General features: G+C 45.0%; 1 protein-coding gene across 1 annotated transcript in view; it reads right to left on the bottom strand.

Annotated features, from left to right (window-relative positions):
* Positions 1 to 19,657, bottom strand: part of AP3D1 (adaptor related protein complex 3 subunit delta 1) — a 3,080,434-nt gene that overhangs the window by 2,690,328 nt on the left and 370,449 nt on the right. The window contains exon 5 of the mRNA XM_044055492.1: positions 10,496 to 10,603. Within this exon, the coding sequence (XP_043911427.1) occupies positions 10,496 to 10,603 (108 nt within the window). The remainder of the gene's footprint in view (positions 1 to 10,495; positions 10,604 to 19,657) is intronic.

Below are 19,657 nucleotides of genomic sequence, written 5' to 3'. Positions count from 1 at the left end.
TTGAAATGTCCAGGAACGTGTTCAAAATCAATAACTCCAGTATTGGACGCCAGGCATGGTCTTTTCTGGGTTACCAGGAACAGTTTTGAATAAAAACCTTGTCCTTTTTCCTGTTCTGGTACTGGCTGAATAGCCCCCATATCCATGAGGGACGTAACCTGTTTCTGAGCCTCTGCCCATTTATTTTGTGGCAGATCTGGCCAACCGTTTGGAACTGGCAAAGTATGGAAATGAAATCTGTACCCCTGGGATACTATGTTTAATACCCACTTGTCCTGGGTAATTAAATGCCAATTTTGAGCATGAAGTGCAAATTTTACCCCAAGGGGGCTCCCAAAAGATAAATGCTTGGTGATGGTAGAGGGAAGTCATTGAGACTGCTTACTGTAAGGTTGTGCTTTGTTTCCTCCAGATTTGGAGGTGGAGGCACCCCATTGCTTTGACCTGTAAGAACCCTGTGATTGGTATCTAGAGCCTTTTGAGCGCCTGGATTTGCCTTGAGAGGCTCTGTTGGACACAGGAAAGGACCAATTTTTAGTAGGCCAGTGCCTACTGAATCTGGGTGGCTGCACTTGTAAGAAATCTTTTACAGTTTGCATAGATTTAGCTTTGTCTTCCATTTTCTTTAAAACCTCTTCTGCCTTATTACCAGAGTATCATGCTATAAAGGGGCATCTAACAATTTAGCTTTAACATGATCAGGCAGACTTTGCTCCTTGAGCCAGGCATGCCTTCTAATCACAGATCCAGTAACTGCGGCCCTGCAAGAGGCCTCCAAGGAATCAAAACCACATTGCAAAGTATGCTTTCCAACCTGTTCTGCTGCATGCAATAAATCCTGTAAGTCTTTATTTTCCATACAATCAGAAATCAACATAATTTTCTGTTTCAGTAAGCCCATAACATGCTGTTGATATTTAAGCATATGAAACTGGCAATTTAAGGCCCTAATTGCCAAGGTTGCAGACGTATAAACCTTCTTTCCCCATCTATCCAGCGCCCTGGAATCTCTATCAGAGGGGGTAGGATTTTTGGCTGTAGAGGCCTTTACACCATTGGGACCCTGTGAGATCGTTTCAGGATCAGCAGCAGGATTTTTGAAGAGAAATTTGTGGGCGTCAGGAACCCTGTAATATGTCTGGCTTACTAGGAGCCGGAGGTAGGGAATCAGGAGCCATGCTTGATTCCGAAAACACATCAACAATGTCTAATACAGGAGGTATAGCCAAAGGCCTATGCTGAGGAAAAATAAGGAAATCCCTAAGCCTCTTTTTTGATTCAGAGAAATCCTGATTCTCCCAATGAAAATGTTCCCTTAAAGCATGCAAGGTTTCTCCAAAAGAATAATCCTTAGGAAGAGATGCAGATGGCATGGATTCTTCTGCATCTGAATCCTCATATGGTGGTAACAAAAATTCCTGATCAGAAGAGGAATCAGAAGAAATGGAAACCTGATCTGAAGATTCATAATCAGTGTCTTGCCTAGGCCTCTAGGGAGAAGGGGGTTGGGAACCCCTGATCAAGGTAATTAAGTCTTCAGTCATTTTGATCATCTGTTTTTTTAGGCATAGGGGCCTGAGCACGTGGCTCATGCGTCACTTTTTTAGACTTATAAGATGTTTTTGATCTTGTTTTTGAAGCTGGCGTCGGTTTTAAATAAAAATGTTGAGGCCTGAAAACACCCTCAGAAGCCGGTGCCTGCTCAGCAGCTCCGGACCCATCCAAGGGAGAGACATCCGCAGGTTCAATACTCTGAGAATCTCTCGGCATACCGGACTCCGCTTGGGTCTCGATAGAGGCATGCGACTCAAAAGTAGCAGGTATCAGGGGCTGCAAAAGCGCCTGAGTACCGGCGAACCGGCGACTGGCTTAGGAGAAGCTTGGTCAGTTTTGGACCTCAACGGTCTGTCTCTGTCTTTTTCTTTGCGGTTTTTGTGAACTCCGGTAGTTGGACTGCTAACTGATGACTTTTCAGGGTAATTAAATCTGGATCCAAAATATTTAGAAGCAAAAATATACCGACGCTTAATAATGCATTGGTTAAATCTAGCACAAAACCGACAGCAAGGCACGTTATGATCTGGGCCTAGGCAAGGTATATAGTACAAATGAAAATCTTTATGAGGTATTTGCTTCCCACAAGTAATGCAATTATTAACTTTTACTGACATTGGTAAGGAGCAAGAAAAAGTTTCCCCAACGGGGTACTTAGCTTTAGTTGAAGACTTCGGTTCTGAAACTCGAATACGAAAATTTTAGGAGTCGGCCGACTGGCACTTGCGAACTTCTTCTGCTTCGGGCACTGTGCGGCAAGAAAGACTGAATAAAATGGCATCGGCTGCATGTTTTATACCCCTGACGTCATGGAAGAGGAGACCGCAACCGATGCAGGACCCAAGACTTTGTTATTCAGGCTGACTGAGGACAACCTGCCAGCAGATTACCCAAATATAATGAATGCAACAGTGAAACACAAAGAACATCCAGGAGAGGTCACTGATCACCTGGGTGGGTTAAACAGCATACCCATACCCAGGAGAGGTCACCGATCACCTGGTTAGGTTAAACAGCATACCCATATACAGGAGAGGTCACTGATCACCAGGGTAGGTTAGTTAAACAGCATACCCATATCCAGGAGAAGTCACTGATCACCTGGGTAGGTTAAACAGCATACCCATATCCAGGAGTTCCTCTCTGTGCTTCTACTGAAGGACGAACAGTCTCAGCCTAAACCTCTAGATATTAGGATCCTCACCCTAGGGATGGCCATTCTCACTGGCAGGTGCAGGGGCATGCAAACCCTCACTGTTTCCAATGTCCTCCGGGATTAGACTAATGGCTCCCTACTGGAGGACCCTGGCATCCATGTCCATTCTGACCACTCTAGACTGGTAATTCCTACAACCTCTTCCAGGTCCTATATTAACAGGTGGCTGTTACCCACATCACAACTATAACTGATGTAGACCCAATCACATTACAGACTTCACGTGTTGCTAAGGATGAAATTTAACACCAAAGGCTGTGAGGGTCTTGTCTCCTGGTTCTTGTTTCAGCAGTTTAGCTTTTACCACAAACCCATAAAACAAGATTCTATGGTTCAAGGCATTTAGTACAACTTGCCATTGTGTCATCTACATAATTCTGTAAGAGGAACCAGACATGTAACCTGATAGCTACACACCAGTGTTTGCTGCCCTTGTTGAACCATCCACAGCATTGTAAGCTAGGGAGATGGACAAATTAAAAATTAACACGTGCCTGACATCTGGTACAACAGTTTCTTTCTTAGGTTACCATCTGGCAACCCTTTCAGATCCCTCTGGAAACTTCACACATGTGCTCTCAAAAAAACAAACTTGCTTTCCAAGCCGATTCAATGTGTGTGACTCATTCAAGTAGCTGGTCAGGTGAGCTCTGTTGAGTGGAACCCTTCTCAAAGGAGGCTACAACACACTAGAGTCCTTCTCCAGTGTACTAACCAGTGCAGGGAAGTCTTTGAGGGACCAAAGAAACCTGTCCAGACTCACTAGTATGGCAGATAGCACAATGAAGTTCTTCCATGGTAACCATGCACAATGAAGTTCTTCTATGGTAACCATGCCACCCACTGAACCTCTTCTGTCAGCTGCAGAAAACACTCAAGATGACAATTTGGGTGGTGGAAGACCTCCAGTACAACTTCTGTAGGATAAAAGGTGCTTACAAGTCCATTACTCCTTAGTTCACATCAACTCGAAGATCTTCCTGAATATAAGGTCATCTGACAGTGATTCTGAGGATGTAGCCTTCTCCTCATCCTCTACATCCAGGATTAATGACTCAAGGGGAGTCAAAGGCCTCCATCGAACCTTCCTGGGCACTTCTGGGAGGGTTAACTTCTAAGTAGATGAAGTCATACATCCAGACAAACATGTAACACCTGTGGCAGCCCCACCCAAGTCGCTGACTGGAATTGGGAGAAGGAGGGGGGTAGGTGGCTATTAAGTGAGACACATGTGGTCCCAAAGGGGGAGGGTGGTAATGATGAAGGCAAAGATTCATGTCAGTGATGGCACATACATGGAAGCTTGCAACAGAACCAGAAAAGGCTTAAAGACCCGTTAAACAGAAGGGACCAGCACAAAAGGATTGAAGATGGAGGCAGCCACAACTCTTAACTGCCAAAGATATGAATGCAGTCATATTCAAGACCAGGAGTCCCAAGGCCTACTGTAGAATGCCTGAACTACAAAACTACAAGCCTCATAAGGTCAGGACTGACACTGACCCTTGAATTTTGACTCTTGATGACAACATCACAGGGTCCACTAGCATCAAGTTCAGTGACAGTAATCTCAGTGTTGATGGAGCTCAGTGGCAGTAATCTCAGCGTCTATTTCAAAAAAGTGACCCTCAAACGAGGGAGGAATCAAGCTTGACAAGTCCGTCTACACAGACCCCAACACTGAATAGTCAAAAGATAGACTTGATAGGGACAGAGATCTGGACTAAACCCGGTAAAGAAATATTTTCTGCAGAAGCAGCAAAATTGGTCAGACAAGGGCTCTACCCACTGCTGTTAGCAGGGGAAAGAACCTGGAACTGCATGTTCTGCAGTGGAAAAAAAATTAAACAGCCACATCTTAGTATAAGTAAAGTTGATAGAACACCTGAGCCTGACTGACCTAACACAGTGCGGTCTCAGGAGTTGTCAACAGAACACCTAAGCCTGACCAACCTAACGCAGTGCGGTCTGAGGAGTCGTCAATAGAAAGAGAACACCTGAGCCTGACCGACCTAACGCAGTGCGGTCTGAGTCGTAAACAGAACACCTGAGCCTGACCGACCCAACGCTGTGCGGTCTAAGGAGTTGTCAACAGAAAGAGAACACCTGAGCCTGACCGACCTAACACAGTGCAGTCTGAGGAGTACTCATCTTGTGCTCAGAAACAATGCAAATGCTACAGGGTCAAGGTCTACGAAGAGGATAATCTTTATAAAAGCACAGGAGAGGGGGAGTAGAGACCTCCTAATCTGTTCTAGTTAACTGAAAAAGCCTAGTTATGGCTGAGAAGGTGAAGCTGTCTTCTTGCTCTTTTATTGGTTTGGAAAGAACATAGACAGAAGTGCAAAGAGGATGATGCCTCAGGGATAAGTGTGTTTTAAGCTACTCTAAATGGTGGTAGATGGTTTAAAGGCAAAATAAATTTCACACAGCTTTGAAAAAGAGTCTCTCTCTCACCTTATTCAGACATTTAACATTAATCATGCAGGGACATTCAGGCCTCATACATGCCCTTTTTACATCTCCTCAATCTTTCTTATCCATAATCACCACCAAAACAATGACAATGAGATAACACACAGCAAATTCAAATGACCTTAGAAAAGAAATGCAGAAAACAACAAAATGGCAATGATAATCATTCCAACAGATCAGTTACCTGGAAAAGGACAGCACTGAAACAAACGAACGCTTTCAGAAGTCACGATAACAACATAAGTAACACTATTAAATAAGCCTGGAAAAGCCTGGACCCCAGCCATAAACAAACTATACAACAGAAGGAGGAAGCAACTAAATGATAGAGCAAAATCCCAAAAAGGGAAGGCATCACTGATCAGTATTAGCAAAAAACTGCAGGCACTCATAAAATCGTCTAAGGCCAGCTTCGACAGAAAAATTGCACAGGACACTAAGGATAATCACAAGGCTTTCTTTAGTTATGTTAGGAACCTGGGTCTGGGTGGGAATTCCCAGATATGCTCAGAATTAGTCCAAAATGACAAAAAATACACTGAACCCACAGACATTGCCAACATCCTAGCTGACAGGTTCAGCGCAACCCCCCCCCCCCACCAAAAGGGCAAATATCTATCCCAGCAGAGTGCTGCCCCCCTGACATCTCAGATGCTCAGGTAAGAGCCGCCCTCTCCACAGCAAAAAACACAGCATCAATGGGACCAGACGGTGTCCCGGGCTGCGTCCTACATGAACTCCAAGAAGAGCTAAACCCAAACATAAAACTACTGTTCAATCTCAGCCTTACTACAGGATATGTACCGAAAGAGTGGCATACAGCAACAGTGGTCCCTCTCCATAAAGGTGGTGCCTCAACAGATCCTGGAAACTATCGCCCCATAAGCCTGACTAGCTTGGTCTGCAAAGCTATGGAAAGGATCAGTATGGACCTCATAAATAAAGATATTGGGGACCTACAGACACTGGATCCTACCCAGTTCGGCTTTGTTAAGGGCAGATCCTGCCTCTTAAACCTGGTTGATTTCTTTGAAACAGTCACCAAGGCCATTGACGAGGGGAAGGTGGTCCACACAGCCTACCTGGACCTCGTAAAAGCCTTCAATATATACAATACCCCACTCGGGCATTATAGATAAGCTCACCAGCTTAAATATAAACCCCTATGTCACTAGATGGATTGCAAACTGGCTCAAGGACAGAACCCACATGGTTAGAATTGCTGCAGCCATGTCAGACTCCAAACCAGTTACAAGTGGTGTCCCACAAGGCTCAGTCCTGGGACCTCTCTTATTCGGTATATATTTCTCGGAGGTACAGGCCAACACGGAAGGACTGTGGCTGACCAAGTTTGCAGATGACTGCAAACTGGGCACCATAATCGACTCTCCAGCCGACACAAGCATCCTCCAAAAGGGCCTCATAGAAACAGACAACTGGTGCCAGAGCCATGGCCTCAAGCTAAATGCCAAAAGTGTATAGTCATCCCCTTTGGCAAAACAAAGTGCCCACAAATTACCACATAGGTGGTAATCCATTAAGTACAGAAGAAGTAATTAGGGACCTGGGGACCCAAGTTGATAGCAATCTCTCATTTGACAACCATGTGGCCAAAGTGGTTAGAAAAACATTTTATATAGCCCACCTAATCATGAAGGGATTCAAATCTAGATCAGGGGAGGTCATCGTGCCTCTTTACTCATCCCTCATCAGGCCCATAATTGAGTACAATGCCCCTTTTGGGATGTACCTTACCAGACACCTGCAGCAACTGGAAAGACCCCAAAAGTACCTCACCAAGAGGATGAAAGGGCTCAAACAGATGCCATATGCTGCCCGGTTAAAGAAACTCCAGCTCTACGCAGTGGCATACTGCCTGTTCAGAGGCGATCTGTGCCTGACGTATAAAGCCATGTCCAACCCAGAATTAATGGACATGCTGCACCTCAGAAAATCCAAATCCCATCGAGCTACGCTCGAGAGACTTGAACCTCAGCACTGAAATAAATAGGACATGCTGGAGGGACAGATTCATAACCCAGAGGCTCCCTTCACTCTGGAATAAAATCCCAGTCCACGTTAGGCAGAGTCCTTCATTGACTCTCTTCAAGAGGAATCTTGATGAGTGGATGGGAGATCGTAGGTTTACCCCAGGTATCACTTCTGTGTCACTGTTAGACAGAGGCACAGTATACTAACCTCGAAAAAGGTCATAGCAAAATAAATTTAAAATGGGTGGCGAAAGCCAAACACATTCTGGCTAGGCTTATAAATGCCCTAGGGCAGATAGCCTAATATGAACCTATGAACCTATAAAGTGTCAGTTAGTTCTAGAAGTAACAAAGACAGAACCCTTACCTCTGATGTGCAAGATCACCTTCTAAGGATATGCTGAGGGGCATTTGAGGATGGATTTTACATCTGCTGAGTCAATATGGTCCTTCCTGGAAGGTTGAGACCTGCCTCTGCAACAACTACTGTCTCTGTCTTCTCTCCAAAGCAGTGTCCTTTATTTATACTGGTCAGCCTTTGACTGTTTTTTGTAGAACAGCCACTGCATGGCAGGGATGTTTCTACTATTATGGCTGGACTGAAGGTTAAAGAATGTGCGTAACCAAAAGCATCATCTTTTTATTCTTTGTCCTGAGATGGAGACATAATCATAATCTGTTCTGCACGACATCTAACAACTGCCCCTTCATCCCATGATCACATGGCAGTGGCTGAATCCTAAGACCAGCCTGCCTACACGGTATGGAACATGCGCTGCTCTCCTCCTGCTGCACGCCGCATCACACGCACATTAAAGGCATGCGTCCTAACTCTGCAGGGAGTATGGCACGCCGTATCACACGCACATTAAAGGCATGCATCCTAACTCTGCAGGGAGTATGGCACGCCGCATCACACGCACATTAAAGGCATGCGTCCTAACTCTGCAGGGAGTATGGCATGCCGCATCACACGCACATTAAAGGCATGAGTCCTAACTCTGCAGGGAGTATGGCACGCCGCATCACACGCACATTAAAGGCATGCGTCCTAACTCTGCAGGGAGTATGGCACGCCACATCAAACGCACATTAAAGGCATACATCCTAACTCTGCAGGGAGTATGGCACGCCGCAGCATCACACACATTAAAGGCATGCGTCCTAACTCTGCAGGGAGTATGGCATGCCGCAGCATCAGACACATTAAAGGCATGGGTCCTAACTCTGCAGGGAGTATGGCATGCCACAGCATCACACACATTAAAGGCATGCGTCCTAACTCTGCAGGGAGTATGGCATGCCGCAACATCAGACACATTAAAGGCATGTGTCCCAACTCTGCAAGGAGTATGGCACGCCGCAACATCACACACATTAAAGGCATGTGTCCTAACTCTGCAGGGAGTATGGCATGCCGCAGCATCAGACACAGTATTAAAGGCATGTGTCCTAACTCTGCAGGGAGTATGGCATGCCGCAGCATCACGCACATTAAAGGCATGCGTCCTAACTCTGCAGGGAGTATGGCATGCCGCAGAATCACACACAGTATTAAAGGCATGCGTCCCAACACTGGAGGGAGTATGATACGCCGCATCACGCACAGTATTAAAGGCATGGGTCCTAACTCTGGAGAGAGTATGGCATGCTGCAGTATCACACAGTATTAAAGGCATACATCCTAACTCTGGAGGGAGTATGGCATGCTGCAGTATCACATGCAGTATTAAAGGCATGTGTCCTAACTCTGTAGGGAGTACGGCATGCTGCATCACATGCAGTATTAAAGGCATGCGTCCTAACTCTGGAGGGAGTATGGCATGCTGCAGCATCACACACAGTATTAAAGGCATGTCTCCTAACTCTGGAGGGAGTATGGCATGCCACACTATCACACACAGATTAAAGGCATGTATGCTCACTCTGGAGGGAGTATGGCATGCCACAGCATCACACTCAGTATTAAAAGCATGTGTCCTAACTCTGGAAGGAGTACGGCATGCTGCAGTATTAAAGGCATGCGTCCTAACTCTGGAGGGAGTACGGTATGCTGCAGTATCACACGCAGTACTAAAGGCATGCGTCCTAACTCTAGAGGGAGTACGGCATGCTGCAGTATCATACGCAGCACTAAAGGCATGTGTCCTAACTCTGGAGGGAGTACGGCATGCTGCAGCATCACATACAATATTAAGGGAAGCAATGTTGGGTCAACTTCACTTTTCTTTTAAGGAACTTACAGCTGCCCGACACTCCTTACAACTTCTAAGGCTTCATCAGTGCAGACTGCCGTATGTCAAGACTCCAAAGCCCCTGTATTAAAGGCTCTGGATAGTTATGGGAATAGCCATGGACCCGGGCTTTTTTATGCCAACAAGGTAAAAGAATCCTAGGTGATTCAGAGATCTTCTCAACCTCCACTGCTTAAAACATTCCTTCATCAGACTTCAATCATCTCTGAAAGAGAAATCACGCCGATGGAAGAATGAGGGACACGGTAACTCATCAGCGAGGACATCACAATCAAGTAGCCTAAATCCTCCTTGCCCAGCTCAGAATCACTAGAGCTGGAAGGAAGGGACTCCCTTCATTTCACTGGTGGAATCACAACCAACATGAAAGGCTAGGGTGACAGGAGGCTAACTATTCTATGTGGCCATATACTCTTTAGCAAACTTCTTATACTCAAACACAGTACAGATGGAAATAGGGAAAGATAGGGGCAAGTTTTGGCAAAGAGGTTGCTTGGGTTCAGGACATCAGTTAGTAGTAATGCCTCCTCCCACTAAGTCCCCTAGAAATTTCTGAAAAATAATTGAATTTTCAGTTCTTTGGTGCACCAAAAAGCGTCACATCCATACCTTAGCACTGTGGTCCTGACAGAGAGTGACATACAAATAGACTTCTGACTGATCACTTCATAAGAAAAAGATGGTATAGGCTGCTTAATGTCAGCCGTACAGTGGGCCAGTGTCCTAGGAAAGGGAGGAACTTAGCCATGCCATGGAAATATAATGCACACCGATGGGTGTAGATAAGAGTTCTACCACATCACTGAACCTTATCATGACAATCTATACTATTTTTATAATATCAGCGCTAACACCATACAGTTCTGAACTACAAAAATATTTTTTAACTAAAAATTTCCAGCTCACTTTGACAGCGGTCAAGGGAGATGCTTCCCTCACAATTGGTAAGATTTTATCAACAGCCACTCTGGGATACCAAAACATTAATGCACAAAACAACTTACCAAAGTCATAATGTCATTGGCCAAGTCTCTGGCAAGATCTGGAGTAACAAAACACGACAAACCAGTCAAGGCTACTCCAGTATCATATTGGGTGGGGCTACTCAGGTCCTGAAAAAAAATAAAAAAGAGAGGGTATGATACGATTATTTAACTGCAAAACAGGAAAAACAGACCCATTAGTTACAGCAGCACAAAACTAACAATTACATAAATCCAGCAACATCTTAGCAGGCGCCTTAAAACTGAACATTGGTGATGCAAGTAGCCATTTAACAGCTGAAGAGTTTGAAATAAATGCATTCATTGTACATGATTACATACTAAAATCAGCTAACTCGCACGTCTTAATATTACTAACCAGTTCAAAGCTACATTTAGACATTAGTATGTACACTATGTAACCTGCAAAGTAAGGAGGGTGGACTTCGCAATGCAATGAAAGTGAAATAAAAAAGTCGAAGCCTTCAGTGGTCAAGTGGTAGCAGAAAGGTAGCCTGGTCTGTCAGAGTTTGGGAAAACACAGAGAAACTTAAGTGACACTGTTTCATTGACCACAGGGCCTTTCATTTGGTTTAGTCAGTTTTCACCGAGTTTATAAATTCCGCTAGGAGTCAAGCAGTGCCTTCTATAGAAGTACAAACTAAATTTTCCAGATAAAACTTCTCCTGTAACTTGACGCAGTATTCAGCTGAGCAAAGAGCAGTTTGTTTGCATACTAAAGAGCACTGCGGCATGAATTCAGTTCAGTCATACAAAGCCTAGCTGTAGGTTCTAACTTCACAGCACCCAAGTTAACCTGCTGTAAACCCCTACTGTACCACCCTAGTTCACCTCAGAAAGAACTGAAACCATGGTGCGCATTTTCTCAACTTCTCTGCTACAAGAATGGTAGTACGGACATTCTAAGACAATGCAAAACTTGTCTTATGTTCACTTACAAAGTACAGTTTTGTACCTACCATAAATGTAGATGTTCGAGTGTATACCCTGCTGCAGTCATCACACTTGGGTTATCCTGCCGTCAGGCGGTCCCGCAGTCGGCCCGAATTCCAAAGTCTTGATCCAGCATCAGTTGCTGTCGCTTCTTCCCTGACGTCAGTGTGCCAGGGGTATATAAGGGGCATCCAACGCCATTTTCTTCAGTTTTTCTTGCCCCAGATGTCAGGTGCCCCCCCCCCCAAAAGGTAGACAGTAGATAGTACCAATAATAAAAGTGTAGCACAAACAAAACATCCCTCCAGCTATAAGCAAATACACCACAAAGGTTGTATCAGAATCTAAGGTATGGAAAGGTTTTAGTTAGGTCAGAGGGGATGGAGTGAGGGTAACCTGGACTGCAGCAGGGTATACACTCTAACATCTACATTTATGGTAGGTACAAAACTGTACTATGTTCATCGTGTTACCCTGCTGCAGTCATCACACTTGGGTAGAATCCCAAAGCTAAGGATGGGAGGTGGAGTCAAACAGGATTAGAAGAAGCTAGGAGGCCCTGCAAAACTGCAGTGGCGAAGCCAGCTCTAGTCTTAGAGTAAAGTGGTAAGTGATAGTGTTTGGTGAAGGTGTGCACTGAACTCCAAGTTGCAGCTTCCAGAATATCCTTGGTTGGCACCCCCCTGAGAAAGGCTGTAGATGTAGCTGCTGCCCTGGTAGAGTGGGGCCTTATGCTAGCAGGAACTGGTTTTCCATGGAGAGTGTAGCAAAAACATATGCAATGTCCTATCCATTTGGAAATGGTCTGTTCTGAGATAGCCTTTCCTTGTGATGCTGTAGCATAGGATACAAAAAGCTGGCCAGATTTCCTGAAGACCTTAGTTTTGTCCAAATAGTAGCGTAGCCGCCTGTGAATGTCCAAGGAATGCAGGAGTCTTTCTCCTTCGTTTTGTGGATTTGGAAAGAAAGTGGGTAAATGGATGGTTTGATTTAGAACCACACTGGATACCACCTTAGGCATAAAAGAGGGGTTAGTTCGTAGAGAAACTCTGTCTTGATGAAAAATGAGGAAAGGCTCTACTGCCATTAGTGCCTGAAGCTCTGAAACCCTTCTCGCTGAAGTAATTGCTAGCAGCAGGGCAGTATTCCATGATCTAAACTTTAAGTCAGCTGAGAAAGCTGGCTCAAAAGGAGGTAATGTAAGTTTTTCCAGAACAAAATTGAGGTCCCAAGTTGATGTTGGTGCTCTCCTGGGAGGCCTAATGTTCTTGGCCCCTCTGAGAAACTGCCTTAGAAGTGGATGTGAAAATAAGGCAGGATCCGTGTTGCAGTGAGCTGAAATAGCTGAGGCGTGGATCTTAATAGATGAAAAAGAAAGCCCTTTGTGTAACATTTCGGTTAGATATTGTAGAATCTGAGGTATGTCCGGCTGAAGGGTATTTTGGCCTTTAGCTTGGTTCCAGGCGCAAAACCTTTTCCATTTGCCTGAGTAAGCTTTCCTGGTGCTGGGCCTCCTGGCTTCCAGAATTACATCCATAACAGCTTGTGAAAGAGGAGCTGGCTGGTTTCTTAGGGGATTTGCCATGCAGCCAAATTTAAGGTTTTGAGCTGGCTGTGTAGAATCTGACTGTCTTGCTGTGTGAGCAGATGAGTAATTTGTGGTAAAATCTAAGGTGGGCCCTGGGCCATATTCCTTAATAGTGGGTACCAGTGCTGGCATGGCCAGTCTGGGGCAATGAGTATCATTCGGGGTCTGTCCATCCTGACTTTCAGCAGCACCTTTGTGAGAAGGGGCAATGGAGGGAAGGCATATACTGTCAGCATTTTCCAACTGAATGAGAGTGCGTCCACTTTCCAAGCTTGATGGTGAAATGTCCTTGTGCAAAATTTTGGTAGCTGATAGTTTTGGGGGCTGGCAAACAGGTCCAAGTCTGGGAGCTCCCATTTTTGAGTTATCATTGCAAATACTTGTGGATCCAGTTTCCACTCGTGGGGATCCTTGATGTTTCTGCTTAGGTCGTCTGCCAATGTGTTCTTTTTTCCTAGCAGGAATTGAGCTTGTAATTGTACTTGGTATGCCAATGCTGTGTTCCACAAGGTCATTGCTTGCCTGCATAGAGGGTAGGAGTGTGTACCCCCTTGTTTGTTTATGTACCACATTACTGTGGTGTTGTCTGTCCTTATTATAAGCTGTCCTGGTTGTAAGAGGTCCTTGAAGGCTGTCAGGGCATTCTGTACAGCGAGCATTTCTTTTTGATTGATGTGCAGATTTCTTTGATCTGCAATCCATATGCCTTGAACGCATCGTCCTGCCATGTGTGGCCCCCAGGCAGTGTCCGATGCATCTGTTGTCATAATTTGCCTGGCTGGGGGTAAGGTGAAAGGCTGACCCTTGTTGAGGTGACATGCCTGTGACCACCATAGAAACTCCTGCTGAAGGCAGGGAATTAGTGGTGTTATTGTTTCCAAGCTGTGGCTGTGTCGAGTCCATGCGCTTTTCAGGTACCATTGTAATTTCCTCATATGCAGTTTGGCATATGATTTTAGTAGCATGCAAGATGTCATGAATCCCAAGGCCTGCAGAATTTTTCTTGCAGGGAGTTGGGTCTTTGTTGCCATTGTTTTGAAGTATTGAGTCAGTTGTAGTTGTTTGTCTGGCAGCAGATAAGCCACCTGGGCCATTGTATTCAAGCTGGCACCCAGGAATGTCATATTTTGTGAGGGCACTAGTTTTGATTTCTTTTCGTTTACTGTGTACCCTAGGCAACTTAAAAGATGTTTTACAAAAGCCAGATGTTGTAAGAGAATGTCCTTGCTTTCTTCTTGGATGAGGCAGTCGTCTAGGTATGGATATATTTGAATTCCTTTTTGTCTGCAGTATGCAATTACTGGTGCCAGGCATTTTGTGAAGACCCTGGGCGCAGTAGATAAGCCAAAGGGCAGTGCAGAGAATTGGTAATGGGTCGAACCTGCAAAAAAACGGAGGTATCTTCTGCAATTTTGTCTGATAGGGACATACAGGTATGCCTCCTTGAGGTCCAATGTTACTAGCCAAGCTTTCTTGCCCAACATGGGAAGAAGCTGCTGTAGTGTTAGCATCTTGAATTTGGGTACTTGCAAGAAGGTATTTAGAATTGAAAGGTCCAGTGTGGGTCTCCAAGCATTGTTCTTTCTGGGGACTAGAAAGAGCCTTGAGTAAAATATTTGGCCTTGCTCCTGTGTAGGCACCAGTTGAATGGCTCTCATGTCCATGAGAGCTGTAATTTGTTTTTGTGCCTCTGCCCATTGATTTTGTGGCAGGTCTGGCATTCCTTTTATCCTTGGCAAGGTGTGGAAATGGAATCTGTATCCTTGTGAGATAATGTCTAGGTCCCATTTGCCTTTTGTGATGATACTCCAGTTGTCTGCGAAAAGTGCTAATTTTCCTCCCAAGGGAGCTGCCAATAGAGTTTTGCTTGGCAGTTTGAGGTTTAAGTCATTGTGTTTGCCTTCTAGTAGTTTGGGACCTGTCTTCTCCTCCCTTTTGTGTTGCAGTGCCCCATTGGTGAGGTTTGTAAGGGATTTGTGCTTGTCCTCTGCCCCTTGAGCGCCTGTATTTACCCCTCTGTGGTCTGTCAGAAGCTGGAAAGGACCAATTTTGTGTTGGCCAATTTCTGCTGAAGCGTGGGGGTTGTACCTGTAAGAAATCTTTGACCGTCTGCATAGATTTTGCCTTATCCTCCATTTTCTTCAAAACCTCTTCTGCTTTAGCCCCAAATAAGACATCCTGCTGTAAGGGTGCATCTAGTAACTTTGCTTTAACATGATCAGGCAGAGTTTGTTCCTTTAGCCAAGCATGCCTACGTATAACAGACCAAGTAACAGCTACTCTACAGGAAGCTTCCAAGGAATCAAACCCACATTGTAAAGTATGTTTGCCCACCTGTTCAGCTGCATGCAACAGATCCTGCATTTCCTTGAATTCAGACTGTTGAGGGTGCGTGCTCATCTTTTGTTTTATTTGAGACATTAGGAATTGTTGGCATTTAAGCATGTGAAATTGACAATTTAGTGCTCTCATAGCTAGAGTAGCTGAGGTGTAAGTAAACCTTCTTCCCCCACCTATCTAGTGCTCTGGAGTCCCTTTCAGAGGGTATAGGATTTTCAGCCATAGAAGCCTTAGCCCCTTTGGGACCCTGGGAGATAGTCTCTGGATCAGCAACAGGGCTTTTGTAAAGGAATTTGTGTGAGTCAGGCACTCTATAGTATCTATCAGGTTTGGCTGGAGCAGGAGGCAAAGAATCTGGATTTAGACTAGAGTCTAAGTAAACATCATCCACAATGTCTAAAACTAGGGGGATAGCAAGTGGTATGTGCTGGGGGAGAAAAAGAAACTCTCTGAGCCTTTTCTTTGAGTCGGGGTAGTCCTGACCTTCCCAGTGGAAATGTTCCCTTATGGTATGCAGGGTTTCCCCAAAGGAATAATCTTCAGAGGGAGAAGCTGAGGGAATGGAATCTTCAGCATCAGAATCTTCATAAGGGGGAAAGGAGAAATCCTGTTCCTCCGAGGAGCCTGAGGAAATAGACATTTGATCAGAGGAGGCATAATCCTCCTCTTGTCTAGGCCTTTTGTCGGGGGGGGGGGGTTGGGAACCCCTGATCAAAGAAATCAAATCTTCAGCCATTTTAAGCATCTGTTTCTTAGGCATGGGGCCTAGAACTGGAGACTGAAGTGCAGTCTTTTTTGGTTTAAGAGGAGTCTTAAGCTTAGCATAAGAGTTTACGGTGAGAGTAGTCGGTCTGAAGACACCTTCTGAAACCGAAGGTGTTTCTAGAGCACCGGCTTCTCCTTCTGCAATGTCGTCGGTAGGGCCTAAAGAAAATGGCTGCATCAGCCTAGAACTCTCGGCTAGAGAATCCGAAGCGGTCTGGGATTCCAATTCTGCGGTAGTCAGGGGCTGCGTAGGCGCCTCACTGAAAACCGGCGACCGGCCCAGCCGAGGCCTCGGAGTCTGGCTTGGATCTAGACTGCCTGTCTTTATCTTTGCGTTTTTTCTGCACGCTGGTAGTCGGTTGCTCCGACGGCATAGTGTAATTAAATTTCCTACCGAACTAGTGTCGTGCGAAATCAAAGAGTCGCTTTATAGTTAGCTTATTGAACTTAGCGCAAAACTGACAACCAGTGACGTTGTGGTCTGGGCCTAGGCAAGTTATACAATAAGAATGGAAGTCCTTATGAGGTATTTGCTTCCCACAAGAAATGCAATTATTAACTTTTTCTGACATCGGACTGAGGCAAGAAAAAGGTTCCCCAAGGGGGTACTTAGCTTTGAAGACTTCGGACTGAAACTCGATTCGAAAATCTCAGGTGTCGGCCGACTGGCACTTGCGAACTGCTTCTGCTTTGGGCACCGCGCGGCAAGAATGACTGAAGAAAATGGCGTTGGATGCCTCATATACCCCTGGCGCACTAACGTCAGGGAAGAAGCGACAGCAACCGACGCCAGACCAAGACTTTGGAATTCGGGCCGACTGCGGGACCGCCTGACGGCAGGGTAACCCAAGTGTGCTGACTTCAGCAGGGTAACACGATGAACATCCAACTAATCTGTGGAGAAACCTTTACAGTATGTGAGAGAGGTTATCCACACAATGTCACTGGAGGCAATACTCTCACACAAAAGTACTCAAAATAACAATCAGGTGGTCAGTAACATAAGCATTTCACCCACCTTACATAGCACTGACCTAAAATATATACCAAAATATGCTGAAGCACTCAAAAGCAACCTTCCTAACTCCATTGACCAGGCACACACACAACTGGTACATTTGCTTTGGTTCCTCACAAAAAAAAAAAAAAATCCGGGGTGTAAACATGAAGATTGCCTTACAGCCTTATCTCTATACTTTGCTTCCTACAGACTGTTGAGAAGTGATCTATGCCTAGCATACCTTACAGCCTTATCTCTATACTCTGTTCCCTACAGACTGTTGAGAACTGATCTATGCCTAGCATACCTCACAGCCTTATCTCTATACTTTGTTTCCTACAGACTGTTGAGAACTGATCTATGTCTAGCATACCTTACAGCCTTACCTCTATACTTTGTTTCCTACAGACTGTTGAGAACTGATCTATGCCTCGCATACCTTACAGCCTTATCTCTATACTTTGTTTCCTACAGACTGTTGAGAACTGATCTATGCCTAGCATACCTCACAGCCTTACCTCTATACTTTGTTTCCTACAGACTGTTGAGAACTGATCTATGCCTAGCATACCTTACAGCCTTATCTCTATACTTTGTTTCCTACAGACTGTTGAGAAAGTACAGTTTTGTACCTACCATAAATGTAGATGTCCGAGAGGTATGCATCTGCAGTCCTAACATATGGGTTGTCCTGCCTCAGGCAGCCCTTCGGTCGGCCGGATTCCAAAGTCTGAGTCTGGCCTCGGCTGATGTCGCACTTCACCCGACGTCATAGCTGCTGTCAATTGGGTATAAAGGCATCAGCCGACGCCATTTTCCTCAGTGTTTCTTGCCCCAGATCCAGGTGCCCTCTAGGAAGGCTAAATTTGGATAAATGCAAATGATTCCAAACAGTAGAGAGCAAACAAAAATAAACATGTATATACATATACACAAACAAATACACCATAATAGATTCCCCCAGCTAGCTACAAGATGGGCAAATACCCTAGGAGTACCACAGAGGGGAAGGAGGGTGGGTAATCCTGACTGCAGATGCATACCTCTCGGACATCTACATTTATGGTAGGTACAAAACTGTACTATGTCCTTCAAGGATGCATCTGCAGTCCTAACATAGGGGTAGAATACCATAGCCAAACTGGGGGAGGAGGCACTAAGATGATTATGGTGTAGTTAAGATCCCTTGAAAAACAGCAGTGGCAAAACCTGCTCGGGATCTGGAGTATAAAGGTAGATTATAATGCTTGGCAAATGTATGCATGGAGCTCCAAGTAGCAGCCTCTAAAATGTCTTTGGTAGCCACTCCTCGTAAGAAAGCTGTAGTAGTGGCTGTAGCCCTTGTGGAGTGAGGTCTGATGTTTTCTGGAGTTGTCTTTCCATGAAAAGAGTAACAAAATCTAATGCAATTTCCTATCCATTTTGAGATTGTCTGTTTTGAAATTGCTTTTCCTTCCATTCCTGTTGCATATGCTACCAGAAGCTGGTCAGTTTTTCTATTGTTCTTGGTTCTGACCAGATAGTAGCGCAATTGTCTTTGCACATCCAATGTATGTAGTAGTCTTTCCCCCCTGTTCTGTGGGTTGGGGAAGAATGTTGGTAGGTGGATTGCTTGGTTCAATGATACACTGGAGACCACCTTTGGCATAAAAGTAGGGTTAGTTCTCAAGGACACTCTATCCTGATGGAAGATAAGGAAGGGCTGTATTGCCATTAATGCCTGTAATTCAGAAACCCTTCTTGCTGAAGTGATTGCAAGCAGGAAAGCAGTTTTCCAAGATAAGAACTGTAATTCTGCTGTTGCTGCTGGTTCAAAAGGGGGAAGTGTTAACTTTTCTAGCACAAAGTTAAGGTCCCATGTAGGCAAAGGTGGCTTCCTTGGAGGCTTTACATTTTAATTCCTCTCAGAAACTGCCTGAGTAGAGGATGAGAGAAGACTGGAGGATCCATGTTGTATTCTGCTGAAATTGCTGATGCATGAATCTTAATGGAGGAGTAAGACAGGCCATTGTGGAGAAGTTCTGCTAAATATTCCAGGATGTTAGCTATGTTTGCTAATGATACATTTTCTCCTTTTGCTGCACTCCAAATGAGGTATCTTTTCCATTTGGCTGAATAAGTTTTCCTTGTGGAGGGTCTGCGAGCCTCCAGGATAATGTCTGTAACCCTCTGAGATAAATCTGGGTTATTTTGTTTTATGTAATATTCCAAGCAGCTAGCTGCAGTGTTTTCAAGTTTGGATGCAGGATCTTGAAGTTGTTCTGTGTTAGCAGTAAAGGAACTAGAGGTAGAGGCCATGCGTGTGCCCGAGACATACTCTTCAGTAGCGGGTACCAATGCTGCCTCGGCCAGTCTGGAGCTATCAGGATGATCCTTGGGTGATCTTCTTTGATCTTCAGTAGCACTTTGTGCATCAAAGGAAGAGGTGGGAATGCATATGCTGTCAGGTTTTCCCAACTGAAGGATAGGGAGTCCACCTTCCAAGCAAGTGGGTGGTATGTCCTTGTGCAGAATTTTCTCAATTGGTGGTTGTGTG

The sequence above is a fragment of the Protopterus annectens genome, chromosome 13.part0 (genome assembly GCF_019279795.1).
Source record: "Protopterus annectens isolate FY-2018-M chromosome 13.part0, PAN1.0, whole genome shotgun sequence".
NCBI classification, from domain to species: Eukaryota; Metazoa; Chordata; order Ceratodontiformes; family Protopteridae; genus Protopterus; species Protopterus annectens.
This window is presented reverse-complemented; position numbering and strand designations above follow the sequence as displayed.